The 21,670-nt window shown below is 46.1% G+C and overlaps 1 protein-coding gene across 3 annotated transcripts in view; it reads right to left on the bottom strand.

Moving 5' to 3' along the window:
* The window catches only part of MPP1 (MAGUK p55 scaffold protein 1), a 70,490-nt gene that overhangs the window by 30,947 nt on the left and 17,873 nt on the right, over positions 1-21,670 (bottom strand). The window contains exon 1 of one of the 3 annotated variants that reach the window (XM_043974527.1): positions 20,283-20,634. The exons of the other annotated variants lie outside the window; for them this stretch is intronic. Coding sequence (XP_043830462.1) covers positions 20,283-20,384 — 102 coding nt within the window. The 5' untranslated portion in view covers positions 20,385-20,634. Of the gene's footprint in view, positions 1-20,282; positions 20,635-21,670 lie in introns of those variants that run through there. 3 annotated transcript variants of the gene reach the window in all.

Below are 21,670 nucleotides of genomic sequence, written 5' to 3'. Positions count from 1 at the left end.
TGGACTTTCAACTGTTACCTAGTTCTGGCTCCAACGCCCTGCCCTCATCCTCCCTCTAGAGGTGTGCACTGTTGCAGGGAGTCATAAAATCTTGCTGACTGGGTCCATTTGGATTTCATGCTCTTTAACTAGAACTTGCCCTTTTTACTAGACAATGACCCTTCTCTTCTCATCATTTCCCCACTCCTTCACCGACTGCATTTGATTCTTGTTGAAGTCAGAAGATCTGGGTTCAAATCTGCTCACTATGTGACTGAACAAATCACTTTCCTCCTCTGGGCCTATTTCCTCAGCCCTCTCAGATCCGTTCTCCAACTACATCAATAACCCTGAGCTCCTCAAAGTGTCAAATTTCCAGTCCAAGGGCCTGGGGGTAAAATCCCAGCTCTGTGATTCTGGACCTGAGCTCCCCTATAACACGTGGATGACAGCCTAGCTCTCCAAGGCCATTTTGAAGGTCTGAATTCCATGATTCTGCCACCTGTAGGAACTTGGACTATCAATCATTCCCTCTTCTCTCCCACCTACCAAAAACCTCAGACCCGCCTAGTCCTGAAGAAAGCATTCCTTGACCTTGCTGCCTTCTCCAGCTGTTGTCCTATATCTCAGTCCCTTTACAGCTCCCAGCCTCCACCCTCTCACTAAGCACTCCTCAATTCCTTTGTAACCTGGCCTCCCCTCAGATCCAGCCTCCATGAGCCCCTTGGTGCAGCATTTGCACCAGGGTAACCCGGCTGTTCTCATGATTATATTTTTGTCTTCAAGGATACCCTTCTCTCCTGGTTGGAGGCAGCATGCTGTAAGGACAAGAGTACTGGATATAAATGGGAGATTGCTAAGCCAACCACAGACAATGACAACTAGGAAGGGATCCAAAAAACCTAGAAAAGAGCTACATGAACTGATGCAGAGCAAAGCAAGCAGAGCCAAGAAAACAACAGACACAATAACCACAACAATGGAAACAGCAAGAACATTAAGGTGAAACTGAATACAGTTTAATGATGATGAACTGACTTTGGTCTCCCTTCCCTCCTTCCTGCTGGGGACCAAGTGCCCAGAAGGTAGCAGGCAGAGCCATAGTAATTGACTTTGCTAAATTTCAATCAATCCACCAGCACTTACCAAGTACCTGCTATGTGCCAGGTCTTGTGCTAGATGCTAGGGAAACAAATATAATGAATGAAACAACTCTGACTCACAAGGAATTTCCAAAGGCAAGCTGGGGAAAAAGATGTGATGGCAAACCAAAGGGCTCCATAAACTGGGGAGTTAAGAGAACCTAGGTCTAAACACTGGCTTGCTACTTCCTACCTCTTGTGACCCTGGATAAGCTGTTTCACCTGTAAAATGAAAGGAACTAGATGATTCTGTTCTACAATCTCTTTGTAAAGTCCTATTGGCCCCATTTTTAAGACGGAGACACTGAGGCTTAGAGGGGGCAAAGTGACTTTGGGTAAGCCAGGCCCAGAGCCAAGTCTCCAAATGCCTTGGCCAGGGTTTCCAGTTTCACTAGTTATTGTTAGTCATTCTCTTCCTACCCCCAAAACATAACTATAGCCTGGCCTGGGCCCTCCTCTCTCAACACTTTCACTCTTGGCAATCTCCTCCACTCTTCTCCATTCAATTAACATCTCTACAAAGATGACTCAAAATTTCAATTCTATTTTCTTTTCAGTTTTGAATTCTCTTCCTCCCACACCCTCCTCTGCTACCCATTGAGAAGGCAAGAAAAACAAAGCCTATTACAAACATGGCTGCTCTCCCACATTAGCCTTGTCAAAAAAAAAGGGAGAAGGAAAAGAAAATACGCCTCCATCTGCCCTGAGTTCATTCCATCTCTCTCTCTCTGGAGGCAGAGAGCTTGTTTCATCAGGAGTCCTTTGCAATTGTGGTGGGCCACTGTGTTGACACTTGTTTGTCTTTACAATATTGTTGGTATCATATAAATTCAACAAACATTTAAGGGTCTGCTATGCTGAAGGCTGGGTGATGAGGATACAGAGATATCTAAGTCCCTGCCCTCAAGGAGATGCTATCTATTCTATCTCTTCAGCCTTGATGCAGCTAGCTGGTGCAATGGATAGAGTACAAGGCCTGGAATGAGAAGACCTGAGTTCACGACGTTAGACAAATCATTTGACATCTGTCTACCTCAGTTTTCTCATCTATAAAATGGGGATCACAATAGCACCTACCTCCCAGGATTGTTGTGAAGGTCCTCCTAACTCCAATGCTGATTTAATTATATGGAATTAGAACCAATACCCTAGTATTTGATAAACCCAAAGACCCCAACTGCTGGGATGAGGGCTCGTGGCTCATCATTTGACAAAAATTGCTGATAAACTATACAGCAAGATAGAAATTAGATTTAGATCAACACCTCACACCTTCCACCAAGGTAAGCTCCAAATGGGTATATGACCTAAATATAAAAAGGTCACATCATAAACAAATTAGAGAAACGTGGAAAAAATTACCCATCAGATCTATGGAGACAAAAATAGTTAAGGACAAAACAAAGTATAGAGGGGATAACAGAAGATAAAATGGATTATTTTGATTACACAAAAATTTTAAAATTTTGCACAAATCCAATAAAACTAAAATTAAAAGGGAAACAATTAACTGGGAGGGGGGAGAATCTTTGCAAAAATCTGATAAAGATCTCAATTCCAAAATATATAGGGAAATTATTCAAATTATAAAAATAAGAGCCATTTTCCAACTGACAAATGACCTAAGGGTATATAAACAGGCAGTTCTCAAGAGAAAAATCCCAAACTATGTATAATCATATTTTAAAAATCAGTACTAATTAGATAAATGCAAATTAAAGTAATTCTGAGATTCCATCTCAGTCCCATTAGAACCTCAAGGATGACAAAAATGAAAATAAAAATGTTACAGGGGCCATGGGGAAAACAGACACATTGAGGCACTGTTGGTAAGGCTGTGAATGGGTATATCAATTGTGGACAATGATTTAGAACTATTTACAAAACATTACTAAACATGTGTGCCCTTTGATCAAGCAATACCACAAAAGAGATCAGAGAATGAAGTAAAGGTCCTATATGTACAAAAATACTCAGAGTGGCTCTTTATGTGGTGGCAAAAAACTGGATGTCCATCAACTGAGGAATGACTGAACAAGTTGTGGCATATTAAAGTGCTGATAAGAAATACATGAATAGTGTAGTGTTTATTATATAGGTTTTCTTGAAATGGAAATTTGTTTTATATTGAATCCTCTCCTATGTTCTGCTGTGTACATGTCAGTGTTTTTTTTTCCAATTTTCATTCTATTTAAGTGTAAAATTTACCCCCCCCCAAAAAAGAGAAATGAGTGAATAAATTTTTAAAAAGTCATGGAGAGATTTGTATGAACTACTGCAGAGAAGTAAGTAGAACCAGCTGAACATGGATATCATACAAATGAACAATTCTAAGGACCTTTATATACTGATGAGTGAAATGAGAAGAAACAGGAAAGCAATTTACACACTCCCAACAACGTAAAAACATGAGCAGCCATGATGCCTGAGGACCAGTGATGTCACATGCTCTCCAGGACAGAGAGGTGATATATTTCCAGGAGAGAATGAGCCATAGAAATATTTGCATACAACCATAGGAGAATTAATTTTGCTTGACTCTGCATATTTGTTTCAAGGAATTTGTTTTGCATTTGTTTTCTCTGCCAAGAAGAATAACCTTTGCACTGGACAACTGGAGGGGGGAGTGGGGTGGAGAAGGTTAACAGGGAGTTGATACTCAAGATCAGGAAGGCAATAACAAGAAAGACTCTGGACGCCCTTGATGAATTCAAGTCCAAATGAACAATGTCCTTAAGTCCCGATAGAACTGAAAAGTGGGATTACTGCACCATTGTCAGCCTGCCCAGATTTTCAAAAGAGGGAAGAGAACAGTCTGCAAACTACAGGCCAGAGAGTTTGACTTCTATTCCCAGAAAACATTAGGGTTAGTGAACATCTCAAGAAAGATGTAGTGATTACAAAGAGCCATCAGAATTCTCTTGTCAAAGTCGGGTCATACCAGATCAACTTTATCTCCTTTTTTGAATGGGTTATTAAACTAGTACATCAGAAGATATAAGAATACTACAAATGAAAGTAATAGAATGAAAAGAACGGCTCAAAAAGAGAAGTTAAAGGGGCAGCTAGGTGGCGCAGTGGATAGAGCACCAGCCCTGGAGTCAGGAGTACCTGAGTTCAAATCCGGCCTCAGACACTTGACACTTACTAGCTGTGTGACCATGGGCAAGTCACAACCCTCATTCCCCTGCCCCCCAAAAATAAATAAATAAATGACAAAGAAAAAAAAGAGATGACAAAGGGGAAGTTAAGCTTTACCAATCTCTTTAAACAGAAAAATGTGAGAAAAAAAAATCTGAGTGCTCTATTTCAGGAAATCATTATAACCAAATAAAGAACAAAGTAAAGATTGGCAAAATGCTCAGGACACTAACAAAAAAGATATTCAAATATAGTTTAGGCAGACATGCATTCTTTAAGCAAACTTTATCTACAAAGCCACAGTTCAGTTGTGGTCTAGAAATGTAATGAAATACTATTATGCAGTAAGAACATTAAAAATTTAGAGAAACTTGGAGAGATTTTTAGAAACAGGAGCAGAGTGAAATAAGAACCAGAATACACACACACACACACACACACACACACACAATGACTACAGTAATGTAAATGAGATTTTTAAAAAAATGATCAATCTTGATTCCAGAAAACTGATAACATTTCCTTCTTCACAAAGGTGATTCATAGCTGAAGTATAATACATTTTATTCCAGACTCTTGACAATAGGACAAGTAAACACAATGTTCCTAGGCAGTATTTTAATTTTTTGATTGATCCTGAAAGAAAAGGCTGAAAAAGTAGAACAAAGTAATATACATAGATGAATTTTTTCTTTCTTCCTTTTTCCCCCAGGGATACATAGGCTTTCATTATGTTTGTTTGTTTTTCAGGGCAATGAGGGTTAAGTGACTTGCCCAGGGTCACACAGCTAGTAAGTGTCAAGTGTCTGAGGCTGGATTTGAACTCAGGTCCTCCTGAATCCCAGGCTGGTGATTTATCCACTGCGCCACCTAGCTGCCCCCTCATTATGTGTTTTTTTTTAATTCTTTTTTTTTTTTTTAAGTGAGGCAATTGGGATTAAGTGACTTGCCTAGGGTCACACAGCTAGTAAGTGTTAAGTGTCTGAGGCCGGATTTGAACTCAGGTACTCCTGACTCCAGGGCCGGTGCTCTATCCCCCTCATTATGTTTTAATAATAAGTTCTCAAAACTGGATTAAGAATTTTACATATAAAATTGCATTAATAATTGTAAAGAAAATTTTAAATATTTTTTCCTGTTTTGAAGTTTTTCTCTGATGATATTAAGAGACAGAGGGCTTGTTTTCTAAGTCAGGACTTCATGGACCCTTTTTAATATTCTTTCTTCACAAAAATAATAAATGTTGGAGAAGCTGTGGAAAAATTGGAACACTAATGCATTGTTGGTGGAGCTGTGAACTGATCCAACCATTCTGGAGAGCAATTTGGAATTATGTCCAAAGGGCTATAAAGTTGTGCATACCCTCTGACCCAGCAATACCACTTTGGGGTCTTTTTCCCAAAGAGATAATAAAAAAGGGAAAAAGACCCACATGTACAAAAATATCTATAGCTGCTCTTTCTGTGGTGGCACGGAATTGGAAATTGAGGGTCTGTCCATCAATTGGGGAATGGCTGAACAAGTTGTGGTATGGTAATGTGATGGAATTCTAATGTGCTGTAAGAAATGATGAGCAGGAGTTCAGAGAAACCTGGAAGGACTTGCATGAACTGATGAGTGAGATGAGCAGAACCAGGAGAACATTGTACACAGTATCATCAACATTTTGTGTTGCTCAACTGTGATAGACTAGATTCTTCTCACCAATACATTGGTACAAGAAAGTTCTAAAGGACTCATGATGGGAAAGGCTCTCCAAATCCAGAAAAAAAGAACTGTGGAATATGGATGCTAATTGAACCATACTATTTCCTTTGGTTTTGGTGCTGTTGTTTTTCGTTTTTGAGGTTTTTCCTTTTTGCTCTGATTCTTCTCTTATAACATGACTAATGCAGAAATACATTTAATGTGATTGTACATATATAACCTATATCAGATTACTTGCTGTCTTGGGTGGGGAAGGAGGGAGAAAAATTTGAAATTGGAAATCTTATAAAAACAAATGTTGAAAACTATCTCTACATGTAACTGGAAAATAATAAAATACTTTTATTAAAAAAAATTCTTCCTTTACTCTGTAAATAGCATTGTCCACATAAGGGACATGGTTCAGGTAAAAAAGGCAAGTGGGATGTTTAGACAGAAGTTCTCTGAACTTTTCGGGGAGAATTATGGGTTCCTAATTTGATGTTCTTCTTATAGCTCTGTTGTAAATAAGGTTAGCTCCATAAGATCTGAACTGGTTTTCACCACATGAACTAATTACTAGAAGGCCAAAACTAAGAGGTCATATTAGGTCTTTCTAAATTGTATTGAATCTTAGCACTAGAAGTTTTTAGTAGCATTACCTAGGGAACTTCTGCAAGTCATTTGGAACCAGATTAGTGTATCTGCTGGGAGGAACTCCTCCCCCAAACTACCCTGGGAACAAAGCCTACTCCAGAATTTCCAAGGGAAAATGTTTCCTAAGATCAGATGATTACATGGGACAGCTAAGATGCAAGATGAAATAAGCTGATTAAATGGATGTTTGGAGTGGGTTACCAGGAACAAGTTGGATCTAGGAGACCTCTTGGTATTCAATATAGGTGATCATTACTGTGGCACTCCTGCTTTAATGTTTCCTGTTGCTTGTGTTCAGTGCCCAAATTCTAATGTGAACATACCAATTTATAACGTGTGTAAAGAAAGATATTGCAGACCTCTCTGTGATCAAAATGGGGAAAACTACTGTGGGAGTTTTTGATTTGGAGTTTCTTTTTGTTAATTTTTTGTTATCTGGGGCTCGGGGCCATTCTTCCTTCAACTTTTGGTCAGTTAACTGAAAGCCCATCTTTTCACCTTATCAAAACCTGACTCATGGAATAATGGTGTAAAGGGAAGGCTGTTTGACATCACTCAGAGAGATGACAAAGGGGAATTTGACCTTCCCAAGAAGAAGAATCCGATTTGTCCTCAATTCCTTCATTATCTTGGGGGCAAGATAACCAGAGTAAATCCCTTTAGGATATTATGAACTCTTTAAATGCAATTTAATCTGTAACCCAACTTTCCTTTACCTATAGAGTCTATTTAACTAGGTTTTTTCCTTAGGGGATAAATGAGATTATGACTCTGCTTAATTAAGTTTGTTCAACTTTTATGACATTGAAGTATGAGATTATGAATCTGTCTTTTTCTAACTTTTATCACCTAAGAGGATTGCAATTTATAAAAGAATTAGCTCTATGTCTCTCTGATGTAATTTCCTCTATAAAAGTTTATCAGAAAAAAAAAGCTTATCAGAAAATTCTAATATTGGTTCAGGGTTATTTTTCCCCCTGAAGCCTGAATCTGTGCTTAAGCATAATGAAACCTAGGTTTTTCTTACCTCTCTAATTTCCGTGTTGTGGTAGATTCATTTCAGCAGCAATAACCTACCACATGAACTCAAAGAGGAGATATTTCTCCCATAACAAAAGGAAGATATTAAGGATAAGAGCTAGACTTATAATTTCATTGAGAAAATTCTCTCCAATGCACATCTGTACCTTTTATGCCCTGAGGTGAAATGACTTGCACATGGTCATGAAGAGTCCGACTCATTGCCAAAGCCAGTGGCCCTTTCTCAGTCCTCATTCTTCTTGACCTCTCTACAGCCTTGGCTACTGTTGGTCACTGTCTCGTCCTTACTATTCTCTTCACTCCAGATTTTTGAGACACGCCTCTCTCCTGGTTCTCCTAACACCTCTCTGAACACTCCTCAGTGTCCTTTGCTGGATCCTTTTCTAGGTCACATTCACTAACAGGGAGCAGAGAGGCGCGTCCCCCAAGGGGCTTGGGCCCTCTTCTCTTGTCCCTCTATATGACTTTGCTTGGTGATCTCATCAGTTCCCATAGATTTAATAACCATCTCTATGCTGATGATTCTCAAATCTATTTATCCAGACCTAACCTCTCCGGCCTAGTCTCATATCACCAACTTTCCATTGGATGTCCTGAACTGGATATCTCATAGCAATATTCAACATTTCCAAAATGAAACTCATTATCTCCAACCTCACCCCTAACCCCTCCCAGCTTTCCAACTTCCCTGTTACTATCAGGGTCACCAGCATCCTCCCAGTCATTCAGGCTCAAAATGTAGGTGTCAGCCTCACCTCCTCATTCGAACCATACACCCCCACCCCCCACTCCCCAGACATATCCAATAAGTTGCCAAGTCCTATCGTTTCTACCTTAGTGATATCTCTCCAATACAACTCTTTCTCTCCTCTGATACTGCCCCCATTCACCTCACATGTGGACTATTGCAATAGCTGCTGGGGGCTCTGCCTGCCTCAAGTCTTCCCACTCCAATCTATCCTCTAACCAGCTATCAAAGTGATTTCCCTAAAACACATGTGTAACCACGTCACCTCCCTATTCAATAAGCTCCAGTGGAGAACACTATGCTAAGCCCTTTATAAATCTTAACTCCTTCAAAGTAAGTGCTATTATTATCTCCATTTTACAGCTGAGGAAACTGAGGCAGATGGTGGTTAAGTGACTTGCCCAGGGGCACACAGCTAGTTGAGAGTCTGGGACTGGATTTGAACTTAGGTCTTCCAGACTACAGGCCCAGTGCTCTTAGCCACTGAGCTCCCTAGCTGTCCCATACCTCCAGAATCCAACGTAAAATCTTGTTTGGCTTCTAAAGGTCTTCAGGACCTGGTTTCTTCCTCCCTCTCCAGTCTTCTTACACTGCATTGCAGTCCATGTACTCTTCAATCCAGTGACAGTGGTCTGGCTATTCCACAAACAGGATGCTCCGTCTCCCAAGTATGGGCATTTCCTCTGGCTTTCTCCCTCTTCATCTGCACCTGCTGTGCTCCTTCCTGTCTCAGCTAAAAGCCCACCTTCTCCTTTCTTCAGGTGTCAGCGACTAGTCTGCCTTCTGCAAGAAGCCTTTCCTGGTCTTCCTGCTGACTTTCCCTCTTAGATCTAAGCCTCTAATTTCTCCTGCAGAGAACGTGGTCTGTACATAGTTACACAACAAGTGGGCATGCCTCCCCATCAGAACAGGGGCTCCTTAAGTACAGGGACCAATTGGCTTTTTGTCTTTCTGTGTATCCCCAGAGCTTATCAAGGTGCCTGGCACCCAGTGAGCACTAAATAAACAGTTATGGATTGGTCCATCCAGCAAGAGCAACCGAGGAGTGCTCAAACAGGTAGGAGGCAAAGCAGGAGAACAGTGTCATGGAAACCTTGAGAGGAAGGCCTATCCAGGAGGAGAGGGTGAGCATAGTATCAAACAGAGCAGAGAGTCGAGAAGGATGAGGCCAGAGAAGAAGCTATCAGGAATAGATAATTGGTACATTGGGAGGACTCTTCCATCTTAGGAGAGCCCCTACATGAGTCATATACTCCCCAACACTCTTGGGTACCCTCTGCACAGACCATTCCCCACCACCATGGCTGAGGAGCCCAATGGATCTCCCCTATGTCCTCCTCCTCCTCCCTATACCCAAATTCTTTTTTTAAAAATTAAAAAAAATTTTTTTGGTGAGGCAATTGGGGTTAAGTGACTTGCCCAGGGTCACACAACTAGTAAGTGTCAAGCATCTGAGGCCGAATTTGAATTCAGGTCCTCCTGACTCCAGGGCTGGTGCTTTATCCACTGTGCCACCTAGCTGCCCCCTGTACCCAAATTCTTAAGAGTTAGAAAGAGCCTCAAAAGCAGAACTGGCCTACTTGCCACACACATTGCTGGAGGTAAAGGAAAGGAGAGAGAAAAAGAGAAAGAAAGAGAAAACCTGAGAGAGGAAGGATGAAGGAAAAAGGAAGGGAAAGAGACACAGGAGGAGGAAGAAAGAAACAGAGAAAGGGAGAGGAGTAAGGGGGAGGAGATGGGAGAAAGAGAAACAGACAGAAGGAGAGAGGAAGACCTGGGGGAGGAAGAAGGAGACAAAAACACAGATGAGAGAGATTTTCTTTTTAAAGAAGAGAACTTTTCAGGGACCAGGGAGCCAGACTTCTAATTCCTGAGAAAGTTCTAGAAGCAATCCACTAAGAGACAGTGAGTAAAGATCACCCAGAGCCAGGTTGGCGTCATCAAGAACAGGTCATGCCACGCCAGCCCCTTCTCCCAGTAGATGAGGGAGATGCTGCAGCTTTTGGCCCACCTGGTTCTGGGAGAGACTAGACAAGAAAATGATTGTGAGTGGGGTAGATGGCCGGGTGACCAGTTCCATGTCGCTGTGGAAGCAGACCTCTGGTGTCAGATCTCAAGGATCTGTACATCCCCTGAGCTGTTTAACAAGCTTTTTAGCAATGTCTTGAATAAAAGCACACTTGGATAAAAACACACTCACAAGATTTGTAAATGCCCCCAAGGTGGGAGGGATAACACACTGGATGAAGGGGCCAAGATCCCACATGATCCTAATAGGCTGAATTCAACAAGATGAGACTCACGTGGGATTCTAAAACCTCAGACTCAAGAGGACAGGAAAGGGAAGCATGGTGAGACAGCAATTCTTCTGAAAAAGAGCTAGGGGTTTGAGTGGACCACAAATTCGATGAGTCAGCAGGGTTGCCAGGCAATGATCTCAGGCTGCATTAGAAGGGGTATGGCTTCCAGGAAGGAGGAGGTGACTCTTAATAACGGACTCAGCAAATTTGCAAAAGGGTAACTGCATGTCAAGGGGAAACTTCCTAATGACTAAAGTTATCACCAAGTGGCCCAGATTGTCTTGGGGCAGCAGTAGACTGCCCCGCCCCAGGTCTTCAAGCCAAGGCTGAATGACAATGAGGTGGCTATTTTACGGTGGGAGGTGGGAGTTTCTGCGACCCCTTACAAACCTCAAATAATACAATCTGACACCATCAAGCTCCAGCTCCAGAGCTCAGGTTGTCCAGCAACAAAGGCCTTAAATTCCCCACCACCACCACCACCCCACCAATTCAAACATTAACAAGGGATCCCCTGAGAGCTCTGGTGCAGACAGAGGTCAAGCAGCTAGCTCCAGGAATACACAGAAGAAAGGAAGGGGTAAGAACTAGAATCAGACCTCTGGAGAAAAGCAATGGAAGGAAAGGTAGAAGAGAAAGTGGCCAACCCTGGCTCAGAAAGAGTATCTGAGAGCTAAGAGAGCCCAGTGCCTCAGTGAGACAGCAAGAAACATTCCAGCAAAATCGAAAGTGACAAAATGAAGAAAATGGAAGCTAGCTAATATTAAAAACATTTGTCTTGGAAAACAGGCTAAGAGATAGGAGATCATTTCAGAATCACAACTAAAAGAGACTGGATTATAGAGAAAGCAAGGTGATGTAGGAGGTCAAAAAAGGGTTAACAGAAAAACCTAAGACCCAAGCTTTAATTCAGATATTAGCTCCAAAAGGGAATCAGACCCCAGTTAATGGATTACTTATAAGTAGGATGCTGGGTTTTCGTACCCACATAAATCAGTACCCATAATGGGAACAGAGGGACCTAGGCCAAGGAGACCTGAAGACTATAACAATGATAAAATGCCATGGGTATAGAATTTCTATGTTTTGAAATTAGCCATGGGAACCAGAAAGAGACATGCACAGAAAAGGCCAAATTTGTCCCCAGATTCACCTTATGACGTGTAAACCCCCAAAACACACCTCCACAGAAAAAGGTACCCGCCTCGGGGGTTGGCTTAGGACCCCAGGAACTCCAAATTAGGATAAGCCCTCCCCTGAAACACCCCAAGGTGGAGATTATTATAATGAGACTGATAATCAATTTATCCATACTATAAATATAACTCTTGCCTTTTACTATTCGAGAGATACCTTTCCACTTTTCTGGTTCTCTCCCTGTGATCACTCACAGTATTGCAATAAAACTTGGGAAATTGAGTCACTGAGTCTTGTAATTCCTTTGGGACAACTCACGATCAATTTGACCCTAAATTCCATCCTACCTCAAAGGGCGTTCCAGAAAAACATCTACTTCTGCTTCACTGACAACACTATAAAGCCTATGATTGTACGGATCACAATAAAAATGTGGGACAAGGTGATGTCTCTGCTTTTTAGGGTGCTGTCCATATCTGCCATAGCTTTTCTTCCAATGGCTCCAGACAGAGAAGGGATGGACACAAGGTGGCCCTTTTAAGATAAAGTCATTTCACTGGGTGTATTTGTTTTGTTTGACTGTGCATACATTCTTTAATGGGGAGGGGGGAGATAGAGATGCAAATAAAAGAAGGTCACTGAAACTTTTTTTAATGAAGAGAAGAAAATAGAAGGAAGTTGAGCAGGGAGCTGACAAGCAAAACAGTTTTGAAAGTTACATGTGGAAATGTTTTTATACTTTCAAAAAAGAGCAGTAAGGAATAGATATTTATAGTTTCATATGCAATCCTCTCGTGAAGTGCTGTGTATATGGAAATGCTCTTTCTGGGTGTTGAGGTTCAAAATGAAAATTATTTTTTCCAAATGCTTGTTGAATTGAACTGAATCTTGCTAGCCAAGCAAGCAAGGGGGCTGGACTTGATGGCCTCCGAAGCCCTGGGCTAGGGGGGAGGGCGGGGTGCGTGACAGACTGGATTCCTGCTGGGAGCAGCCTATGGGCTGCCCCACTTAACTCCTTCTCAGCCAGCCTCAACTACTTGAAGCATTCCAAGACTGTAGGTAGCTCCATCAGCCAGACAGTACAAGAGTTCTGCCCTCTAGGACTGCCATCTCTCAGTCATACTAACAGACCTACAGCTATTGTGTTCCCTACCAGCAGACTCACAATCAATTTGACACTAATTCCATCCCACATCAGCACCACCTTTTGCAAGGCCTGCTGGGAAAAGCACCCGGTGTGGAGTTAGGAGAACTTGGGTCCTGATCCTGCCTGCCAGTCCCTAGCTGGAAAAGCTGGGACAAGTTGGTCATCCGCTCCTCTAAGCCTGTTTCCTAATCTGTAAAATGGAGCCAGCACCTGAAAGAGGTACTTGTCAGGAATGTTGTGATGGTCCCATGAGATGTCACTCATAAATGTAAACCTTAACGGCCAAGTTAATACAACCCACATTTCTTAAGCACTTAAAAGGCACCAAGCCCCGAACCAGGCAGTGCAGATACAAACACAAACCAAAAAGAGGTAGCTCCAAATCTCTCTTCCCCGCCTTTTTTTTTGTGGGGCTAAGAGGGTTAAGTGACTTGCCCAGGATCACACAGCTAGTAAGTGTCAAGTTTCTGAGGTCGGATTTGAACTCAGGTACTCCTGAATCCAGGGCCGGTGCTTTATCCACTATGCCACCTAGCTTCCCCCTCTCTCTCTTTACTGTACCACACCAAGTTCCTTCAGCCAATCCCCAGATGATAGTGGAGTCGACAAATTTTTATTTCCTTAAAGATTTGCAAAGTACTTTCTTTGAAACAATCCTCGGAGGGAGGCAGTGGACATATTATTGTCTCCATTTCAGATGCAGATAAATTGAGTCCAAGAGAAGCCTAGAAACCTCCAGAAGCAAAGAAACCTGCAGGCACAGCTCCAACTTACTTCAATAAGGCACAAGGCAGGAGAAGAGAGGCCCCTGGCTGCTGACAATCAGGAAAAAGGGGGAACAGAGGTCTACTAGGCACTTCTCCCTGCCCCGACAACCAGAACCTAGCAGAAGCTTCCCGATGGCTTAAACACATGGCAAACTGGGATAGAAGCTGTCGGAAGAACCCCAACTCCACATGACTGGGTCAGAGCAAATGCCTGGCTAGCTTTTGATAGTTTGCAGTAGCTGCAGTGGTAACCTGAGATGCTGAATTAAACCTGTCTATGTTTGGGTCAGTCTCCCAAGGTAGACCTCTCTGGATCCCATGGTCTACCACGGTGGTATACTGCTCCCTCTGCTCAAAGTTCCAGTGATGGAGGCAGAGCTGGCTTATCCCTTCTGCCCTTCTCCCACAGAGTTAAGGCCAGGTTTCTCAAAGAAATTGACCCCTCCCCAAAAGATGCTTATTGGTACACACCCCATTTTATTTTATATGCACCTACTTTGCGTTATCTTCCCCATTAGACTAGGAGCTCAATTCAATTCAATAAACATTTATGAAACTCCTGCTCTGCCTCAGGCACTGTGCCAGATTCCTAGAGAACAGGGAACTCTTAAACTCTGACTACAAAGCTAGGCACAAAAAGCAGACCCAGATCCATGCTGATTGCTGGGTTCCCATTCTCCTCCCCACCTCCATTCTAGAAAGTCAGGTGGAATCCCCCTTCTTCCCATCCCTGCTGCCTTCATCTCAGCACCATCTCCAAAAGGACATTCAACAAGCAGTTACCTACTAGGAGAGAGGCAGCAAACCCTAGGGAAGCTAGCCTCCAAGTCTGGAAGTCCTACGTTCCCCACCTGGGGGGTGTTACCCTGGCCAGGGAAATCCCAGCCCCTCTGGGGACAAAAACTAAAGGATCCTTACCCTCAGGAAGCTTACCAGCTTCATTTTACAGATGAGGAAAGGAAATCAGAAAAGGGAAGTGACTAGGCCAAGGTCAGTGCACTACCCACTACCCCGAGGCAACCAAGAACCTAGTTCCTGGGCTAGTAGCACAGTGCCTGGTACACAGTAGGCATTAGATAAATGTTTACTATCAACATAGTCCAAAGGAGGAAAGATCTGAACAAACAAGTTTGAACAAGGGCACTCAATTTCCTAATTTGACTATCAATCAACATATGCAATCTCTGTGGGAGTTTGGGGCAAAGTCTGATCCAAGCGGGGCTTGGGAGTGCACAGGTCTCCTAGGATAATAAAGGAAAGCCATAAAGTTGCAGGGCAGGGCAGGGCAAGGCAGGGCTGCCCCAGGGGCCATACAAAGGGGATGGGAATAGAGAGCAGTTTCTAGCGTGGTGCAGTCCGCAGTTTTTGTGCCTGCCTTCCACCCCAGGTGGGGCTTGCTCAGACCAGGGAGTCAAGATGTTTTGCCCAGAGATAAGGAGCAGCTACAATTGTGAAGTTCCTTCAGGGAAAAGGGTCAACTCTATCTCTGTGCTATCTTGTTGGCCAACCCAGTGTCTCCAGGGGAAGAATGAAAGGCATGCAAAAACAGAGGGACTATATATATATATATATATATATATATATATATATATATATATATATATATATATATATATATATATATAAAACCTATATCAGATTACCTGCTGTCTAGGGGAGGGGGGAGGGAGGGGAGGGAGGAAGAAAAATCAGAAATTGTAAAGGTTGTATAAACAAAAATTGAGAACTATTTTTACATGTAACGGAAAAAAATAAAATACTTTATTAATTAAAAAAAAAAAGCAGAGGGACTGGTGATAGGGGCTGGGACATGGGAAGAGAACCAAGAGCATTAGAGCACTCCCCTCCTCTCAGTGCCTAGGCCCAACAATCCAGACCCATTGGGGAGCTTCCATATTGAGATTTTTCTAAGGTTCTACAATTCTAAGCAGCAGCTCAATAACCTGAGTACACTCAAGCTCTTTGATGCCAAGTATTTCCAGTTTTATTAAACACACTATTTCTCATTTCCAGATTTTTTTTTTGGGGGGGGGGGCGAGGCAATGAGGGTTAAGTGACTTGCTAGTAAGTGTCAAGTGTCTGAGGCCGGGTTTGAAATCAGATCCTCCTGAATCCAGGGCCTGTGTTTTATCCACTGTGCCACCTGGCTGCCCCTTCCAGATTTATTAAATACACTATTGCCCTTCATGGGACAACTAGGTGATGCAGTGGGTGGGTAGAGCACCGGGCCTGGAATCGGGAAGACCCAAGTTCAAATCTGGTCTTAGACACTGTGTGACCCTGGCCAAGTTACTAAACCCTGTTTGCCTCAGTCTCCTCGTCTATAAAATGAGCAGAAGGAAAATGTCTTTACCAAGAAAACCCCAAATAGGGTCACAACTGCAATTGAACAGAAATTGCCCTTTGTGGCCTTGACTCTCCAGGCAAATCAGCCTTCCTGCTGTCCGTTTCTGAACCTTTGCACATGCCATGGCGCTCCCTCATCATTTTTCCCTCTCAGAACTCCTAGTTTCCTGTTCACTCCAGCTCCTGTCCCCTGTATCCTGCTCTCCTAGCCCCACCCTCTCAGCTGCTGTTAGGACCTCCCAGAAATGATTGTGTTTATTTGTACACAATCATACATGTAAACATGGTCTCTCTCCAATTGAATACAAGGTCCTTGAGGATGAGAACTGTCTCCTTTTGGCATCGGTATCCCCAGTGCCTGATGTGCTTCATAAATAGTCAAGTTGCCTGACTATTGGCAATGAAAAACTGTGGCATCCTGAGGAAGTCTATCAGCATCACTTTCACAATGGCTGCTTTCCAGTAGGTGAAGGGGAAGCACATGGGGAGAGGGAATCCAGCCTTTTCCACTCCTCAGCAGAACTGGGATGGAGGTGGAGGAGCTCCCCTGCTCATGTGGCCGCCCTACCTAGGATATCATAGGCTTCTACTGCTAGGGTCAGAAGGGACATTGGAAGTCCCTTATTGGGCAATGGTCAGAGCTTTGCCTTCCAATGACCTCCTTGCTTCAGTCAATTTGCAAATGGTCCCCTGGAACACCCCCACCCTCAACCCCATCCCAATGCCGAGGCCCAGTTTCAGTGCTTCGGGTTTGGCCAGAGCCACCTGGGCAGCCTGGTTATGCAGAAAAAGGGATGGAGAAAGGGTGAAGTCCAGAATGCCACAGGCAGGGGAGCCAGTCCTAGCCAGCTCGTTAATATTTGAGAATGAAATAAACAACAATAAAGAGATAGAGTCCTTGGAAGAGAACTGAGATGCTGTGTTTTAGTCCTCCACATTCATTCTCACCTGGCCTCTCATTTGCTCCCCACAGCAATTTCAAGAAGTAAGGGGGCAGGTATTATCATCCCCCTTTACAGATGAGGAAAACGAGGCTTAGGAAGGGGAAGTGACTTGGCCATGGTCACACGGCTAGGCACCTGCCTCCCAACCAAGCATCATTTCCCAGGATGCCACCTCCCCTTCCCCCACTTTGCTCTTCCTTCCTCTATCACCTAAACCCAACCAGCTAGGGGCGGGGGCGGAGCAGGGCAGCAATGAATGGAATCATCAGGAAGGGGAGACAGCTCCTTAGTTTTTCCCTTCCCTCTCGGTCTGTGTGCCCAGGACTTGAACCACCCCAACCAAATACTATTTATTATCTATTATGGGAGAAGTAGGAGGGAGCTCAGCTATCAGCCAAACTGATCTGCCCAATCTAAACCAGCCTTAAGAAAATCTCTAAATCCCAAGACCTTCCTATCCCGACTGTGGGATCCTGGCTGCCACGGTTCCCTGAGGAGCCGGGATAGATGGGCAGAAGGGCACAAAGGGATGTGGCAGCCACAAGCAGGACGGTCCAAAAGGAAAGCAAAGGGCTTTCTCCACTTGATGCCACAGCCCATTTTTGGTCCCTACCCATCTGTTCCTTGGCCTGGGAGGAGGTGTTGGCAAAAACTCTGGGAAGGCTCTCTCCAAGAAGCTTTAGAGAGCATCATCAGATGGCCGTAAGGTTTGCAATATGCCATGCGAATAATCGCATTCCAGGAGATCCCCCAAGCACAGTGGAGCAGAGACAGGCAGCTGGGGACTGGGGAGAAAGAGCTGAGCAGGCTCTAGTCACGTGACATTGAGTGAGTGACCTAGGTCCAGACCCAGGGATGGGAGGGGGCAGGCCCGCTGTAATCTCTACTTTTGGAATGCTGCCTTTTAGAAGGAGGTGGGTGACCAGGATAGGAAGGGGACAGAGGATGCTTGGCCTAGAAGGGAGGATGTGTGTGTAAGGCTCTACAAGAACACTTCATGATGTGAGCTCACATCACGAAAGCAGTCCCGAAGGCCAGAGCCAGGACCAGAGGCTGGCAGCTGCGTGGAGGAGACAGACTTCACCTCAATATGGGGCAAACATCCTATTTGGGTTGTCTGAAATCGCATTGCCTTGCTCAGCTATGTACCAAACCTGCCATCCCTGGGGCAGTTCAAGCAGAGGCCACTGGGGGGTCAATGGCACGGTTCAAAGACCTGGTCAAGGCTTAACTCTCTACCCTGTACCAACTCTGTGACCTCTGATTGTCAGTCTCCACTCAAAGACCAAAAAAAGAGGGCTAATCCCACTTACCTAATCCACCTCACAGACTTGTTATAGAGAGCAAAGGAAACCCCAACTCTAAAGTGGGGACACTTTAGTGGGCAAGTCATTTTCATTTTTGTACCTCAGTTCTATCCTCTATAAAGTGGGAATAATACTTGTTCTGGGAAATGAGGCTCAGAAACGATAAACTGCGGTTTTGTTTTGAAGCTTAATTTTTTAAAATCCTGAAGAAAAACTGCAGGAGATCCTGGGTTCCAGTCCAGCCTTTGGAACCTTGGGTGATATCCACTCTGGCTCTCCATTTCCTTCTCCATCATGTGAGGTAATTGGCCAAGCTGGCCCCTGGGCTCTGTCGCTATGACTCAATCTCAAGGCCTTTATGGTCTATAAAGATCCATGCTGTGGTAGAAATAGTTTGTGGCTTGGCCCAAGCTCCTTTTCCAGCTGACTGCTAATGCCCCTCATTCTATAGGCTCCTGTTCTCTTCATTACTAGGGCTTCCCGGTGTGGACCTGAGCTAGGCCTGGTGGTTTGGGTCTCCCATTGGGCTCTGATGTTTTGGGACCCTGGGCAGCAGAGGGACTGAATCCCCTAGCTCTCAAGATCACAAAGAAGCCAGCCCAGACTTAATGGGATATTTGGGGGGGGGGAGACAAGGGTTAAGTGACTTGCCCAGGGTCACACGGCTAGTAGGTGTCAAGTGTCTGAGGTCACATTGTAACTCAGGTCCTCCTGAATCCAGGGCCAGTGCTTTATCCACCACCCCAGACTTAAACACGGCTTCCCTTTGGGCTTTGAGGAGGGCTACCTACCGCATGTCTGTCTAGGGGATGGTTGATCCTCACCCTCCCTCTCCTCTAAGTTCGCCTTTCTGTCCCACCTGGCATTCCCTTGGAGAAGTCCATGACCACCAGATGTTTATTAAGCACGCTATTTTGGAGGGGGAAAATACAAGAAGCCCTCTGCCCCATCTGCCTAGGTACACGGCTGGGGTCCTAGTCAGCAAAGTGACTGCCTAGAGCTTCCCACTTCTCTCTGAGCGCCCAGTAGCATTAGAGAATCCCTGGAGGGGAGTTGCTGCTATTTTTGCCACAGGGTTAGCCTTCCTTAGGTCGGGCACACATAAAGCTTCAGATGCCGACGCCAGTCTATTTCCAAATTGCCCGGAGCCCTGGCCGTCTGTGGGGAGAGGGCGGACTCAGCTGTGTAACCCACTCCACTCTCCAAACCAAGGCATCGAAGCAGACCCACTTGCTGGAAACTCAATCCTGCTTATTTCGTTTGGTGGAATAGGAGGCTGAACTAGGGACCCCGGGCTCTCTTCTATTTATTTCTAGCTCCAGGGCACTGGCCAGGAGGAGGCCTCCCCAGACTTCAATACAAGGACGTCTGAGGTCTGAGCCCAGAGGAACGGGGGAGGAGGGGGTGCGGGGGAAGGGAGGGGGCATCGTGACTGCGGAAGTCAGGCCAGGGAGGAAAATCTCCCTCTCGTCTTCCTCCCCTTCCCCTCCTCCCCCCTCCCGCCCCCAAGCTTCTAACTGCAGAGGGCTGCCCGGAGGGCTGCCAACAACCGCACCACGAAAGAAGGGACAGAACACGCACCCACCCTACACCACCCCCGGCACCCCCAGCCGCCTCAGGTGTAAGGCGACTCAGCTCTCTCCGCCGCCTCCCCCACCCCGGCGCCCCGAAGCCCCCTCTCCAAGGGGCACCCTCACAGCCGGCTCCCGGGGGCTCCCGCTGCGAGTTCCGTCCCCAGCGCGCTCCGTTACCGCCCTAGTAACGGGTAGAGAGAGCCTCCAGGCCCGGGCCGCCGCCACGCACGGGAGCGCCTCGGGCGCCCGGCCGATGCCCCGCGGGCCCAGGCCAGGAGGGCTCCGGTTCCCGGCATGGCCCCGGCCCGGATGCCCCCTGGTTCCGGATGCCCCTTGGCTCCGGCCGCCCCGCAGCCGACCGCTCACCTCGGGCTTGGGGCGGTTCTGCAGCAAGTGCTCCAGGTAGAGGTCGGACAGGGCCGTCCGCATGCTGCTCACGCTCTCCCGCCGGCTCGACTTGAGCGTCATCTCGGGCCAAAAGCGAGCCTGCCGGGAGCCTGGCACCGCCGGAGATGCGGCCGGGCACTGACTGACGGACTGACTTAGCGGCCGCCGCCGGCACCAGGCAACCGCCAGAAGCTCAGCGATCCCGGAGGGAGACGGAGATGAGCCGGGAGGGAGATGCAGGAAGACGGGAACCGGGAGGGGGGAGAGAGAGAGAAAAAAAGAGAAAGAGAGAGAGAGAGACGGAGAGAGAAACGCGGAGAGAGGGAGAAGGGCGGAGGAGGCGGGGGTGGGGGAAGGGGGAGGAGCCACGGAGCCGCCGACGCCGACGGGGGGCCGGCGTCCTGCGGGGCGGCCGGCTCTCACAGCCCCGCCCCCGCCGCCCGAGGCCCCGCCCCTGGGCTGATTCCGACCCGTCAGTAGCGCCAAGCCAGGGAGAGGCCCCGCCCCCAAGCCGCTCAGTCATCCCCGCCCCTTAGCCTGGCTCCGCCCCCAGGCCGCCCTATCTGCCGCTCAGAACGGAGGAAAGGCCACGTCAGCCTGGGCTGGTCCGGCCAGCCTGCGGAGCGCCCTGCAGCTCCGGGCGAAGCCGTGGGGAGCCGAGCCTGCGCCGCGGGTGCCGCCCCCCGCCTCCCCCCTCGCTCCGCCCCAGCCCCCTGTCCTCCCCCCAGCCGGCGCAAGTTCCCCCCCCCTCCCCCAGGCTTTCCCCTTCCTTTCCCCTCCCTCCTGTCCAGCCCGCCCTGGGGGCTGCAGTTGGGTTTCAGGGGCCAGGGAGACGACCCCAAGGGATGGCCATTAGGATGCAGAACAGAAAAGGGATCATGGAGGCGGCCGCCGGAGTGAGGGGCTACGCGACCTATCCAAGGACCTAGCTCCCCGAATTCCGCCCCAACCTAGCCTTACTTCACACTGACCAGCACTTTCCATTTCACCTGGCTGACTATCCTAACACTTACTTTCGGAAGGGAAAATTTACATTGAAAAAGCTTTCCCCTATGCCCTTTCCCCCTACCCTGCTTTCCCCCATTCTAGTTGAAAATCAACAGCAAAGTGCAGATGCCTGCAACCATACACTAAGAAATACTTGCTTAAGCAAAATATGAGGAAATGAAACACATTGAAGTAGAAAAAAGATATTACAAAGACTATTGTCCAAAGGGTGTTGGGTGCTTGGCTGTGATGCCCTCTCATGACATCTAAACTTTGCCAAATGCAAAGCCTGGCCCATCACCGATCCCTGCCCTGAGAATTTCTGGACCTCAGATCCCTGGGCTGGCCACTACTGGGCAATGGGGACCTCCCCCACAAAA

This window comes from Dromiciops gliroides, chromosome X, assembly GCF_019393635.1.
Source record: "Dromiciops gliroides isolate mDroGli1 chromosome X, mDroGli1.pri, whole genome shotgun sequence".
NCBI classification, from domain to species: domain Eukaryota; kingdom Metazoa; phylum Chordata; class Mammalia; order Microbiotheria; family Microbiotheriidae; genus Dromiciops; species Dromiciops gliroides.
This window is presented reverse-complemented; position numbering and strand designations above follow the sequence as displayed.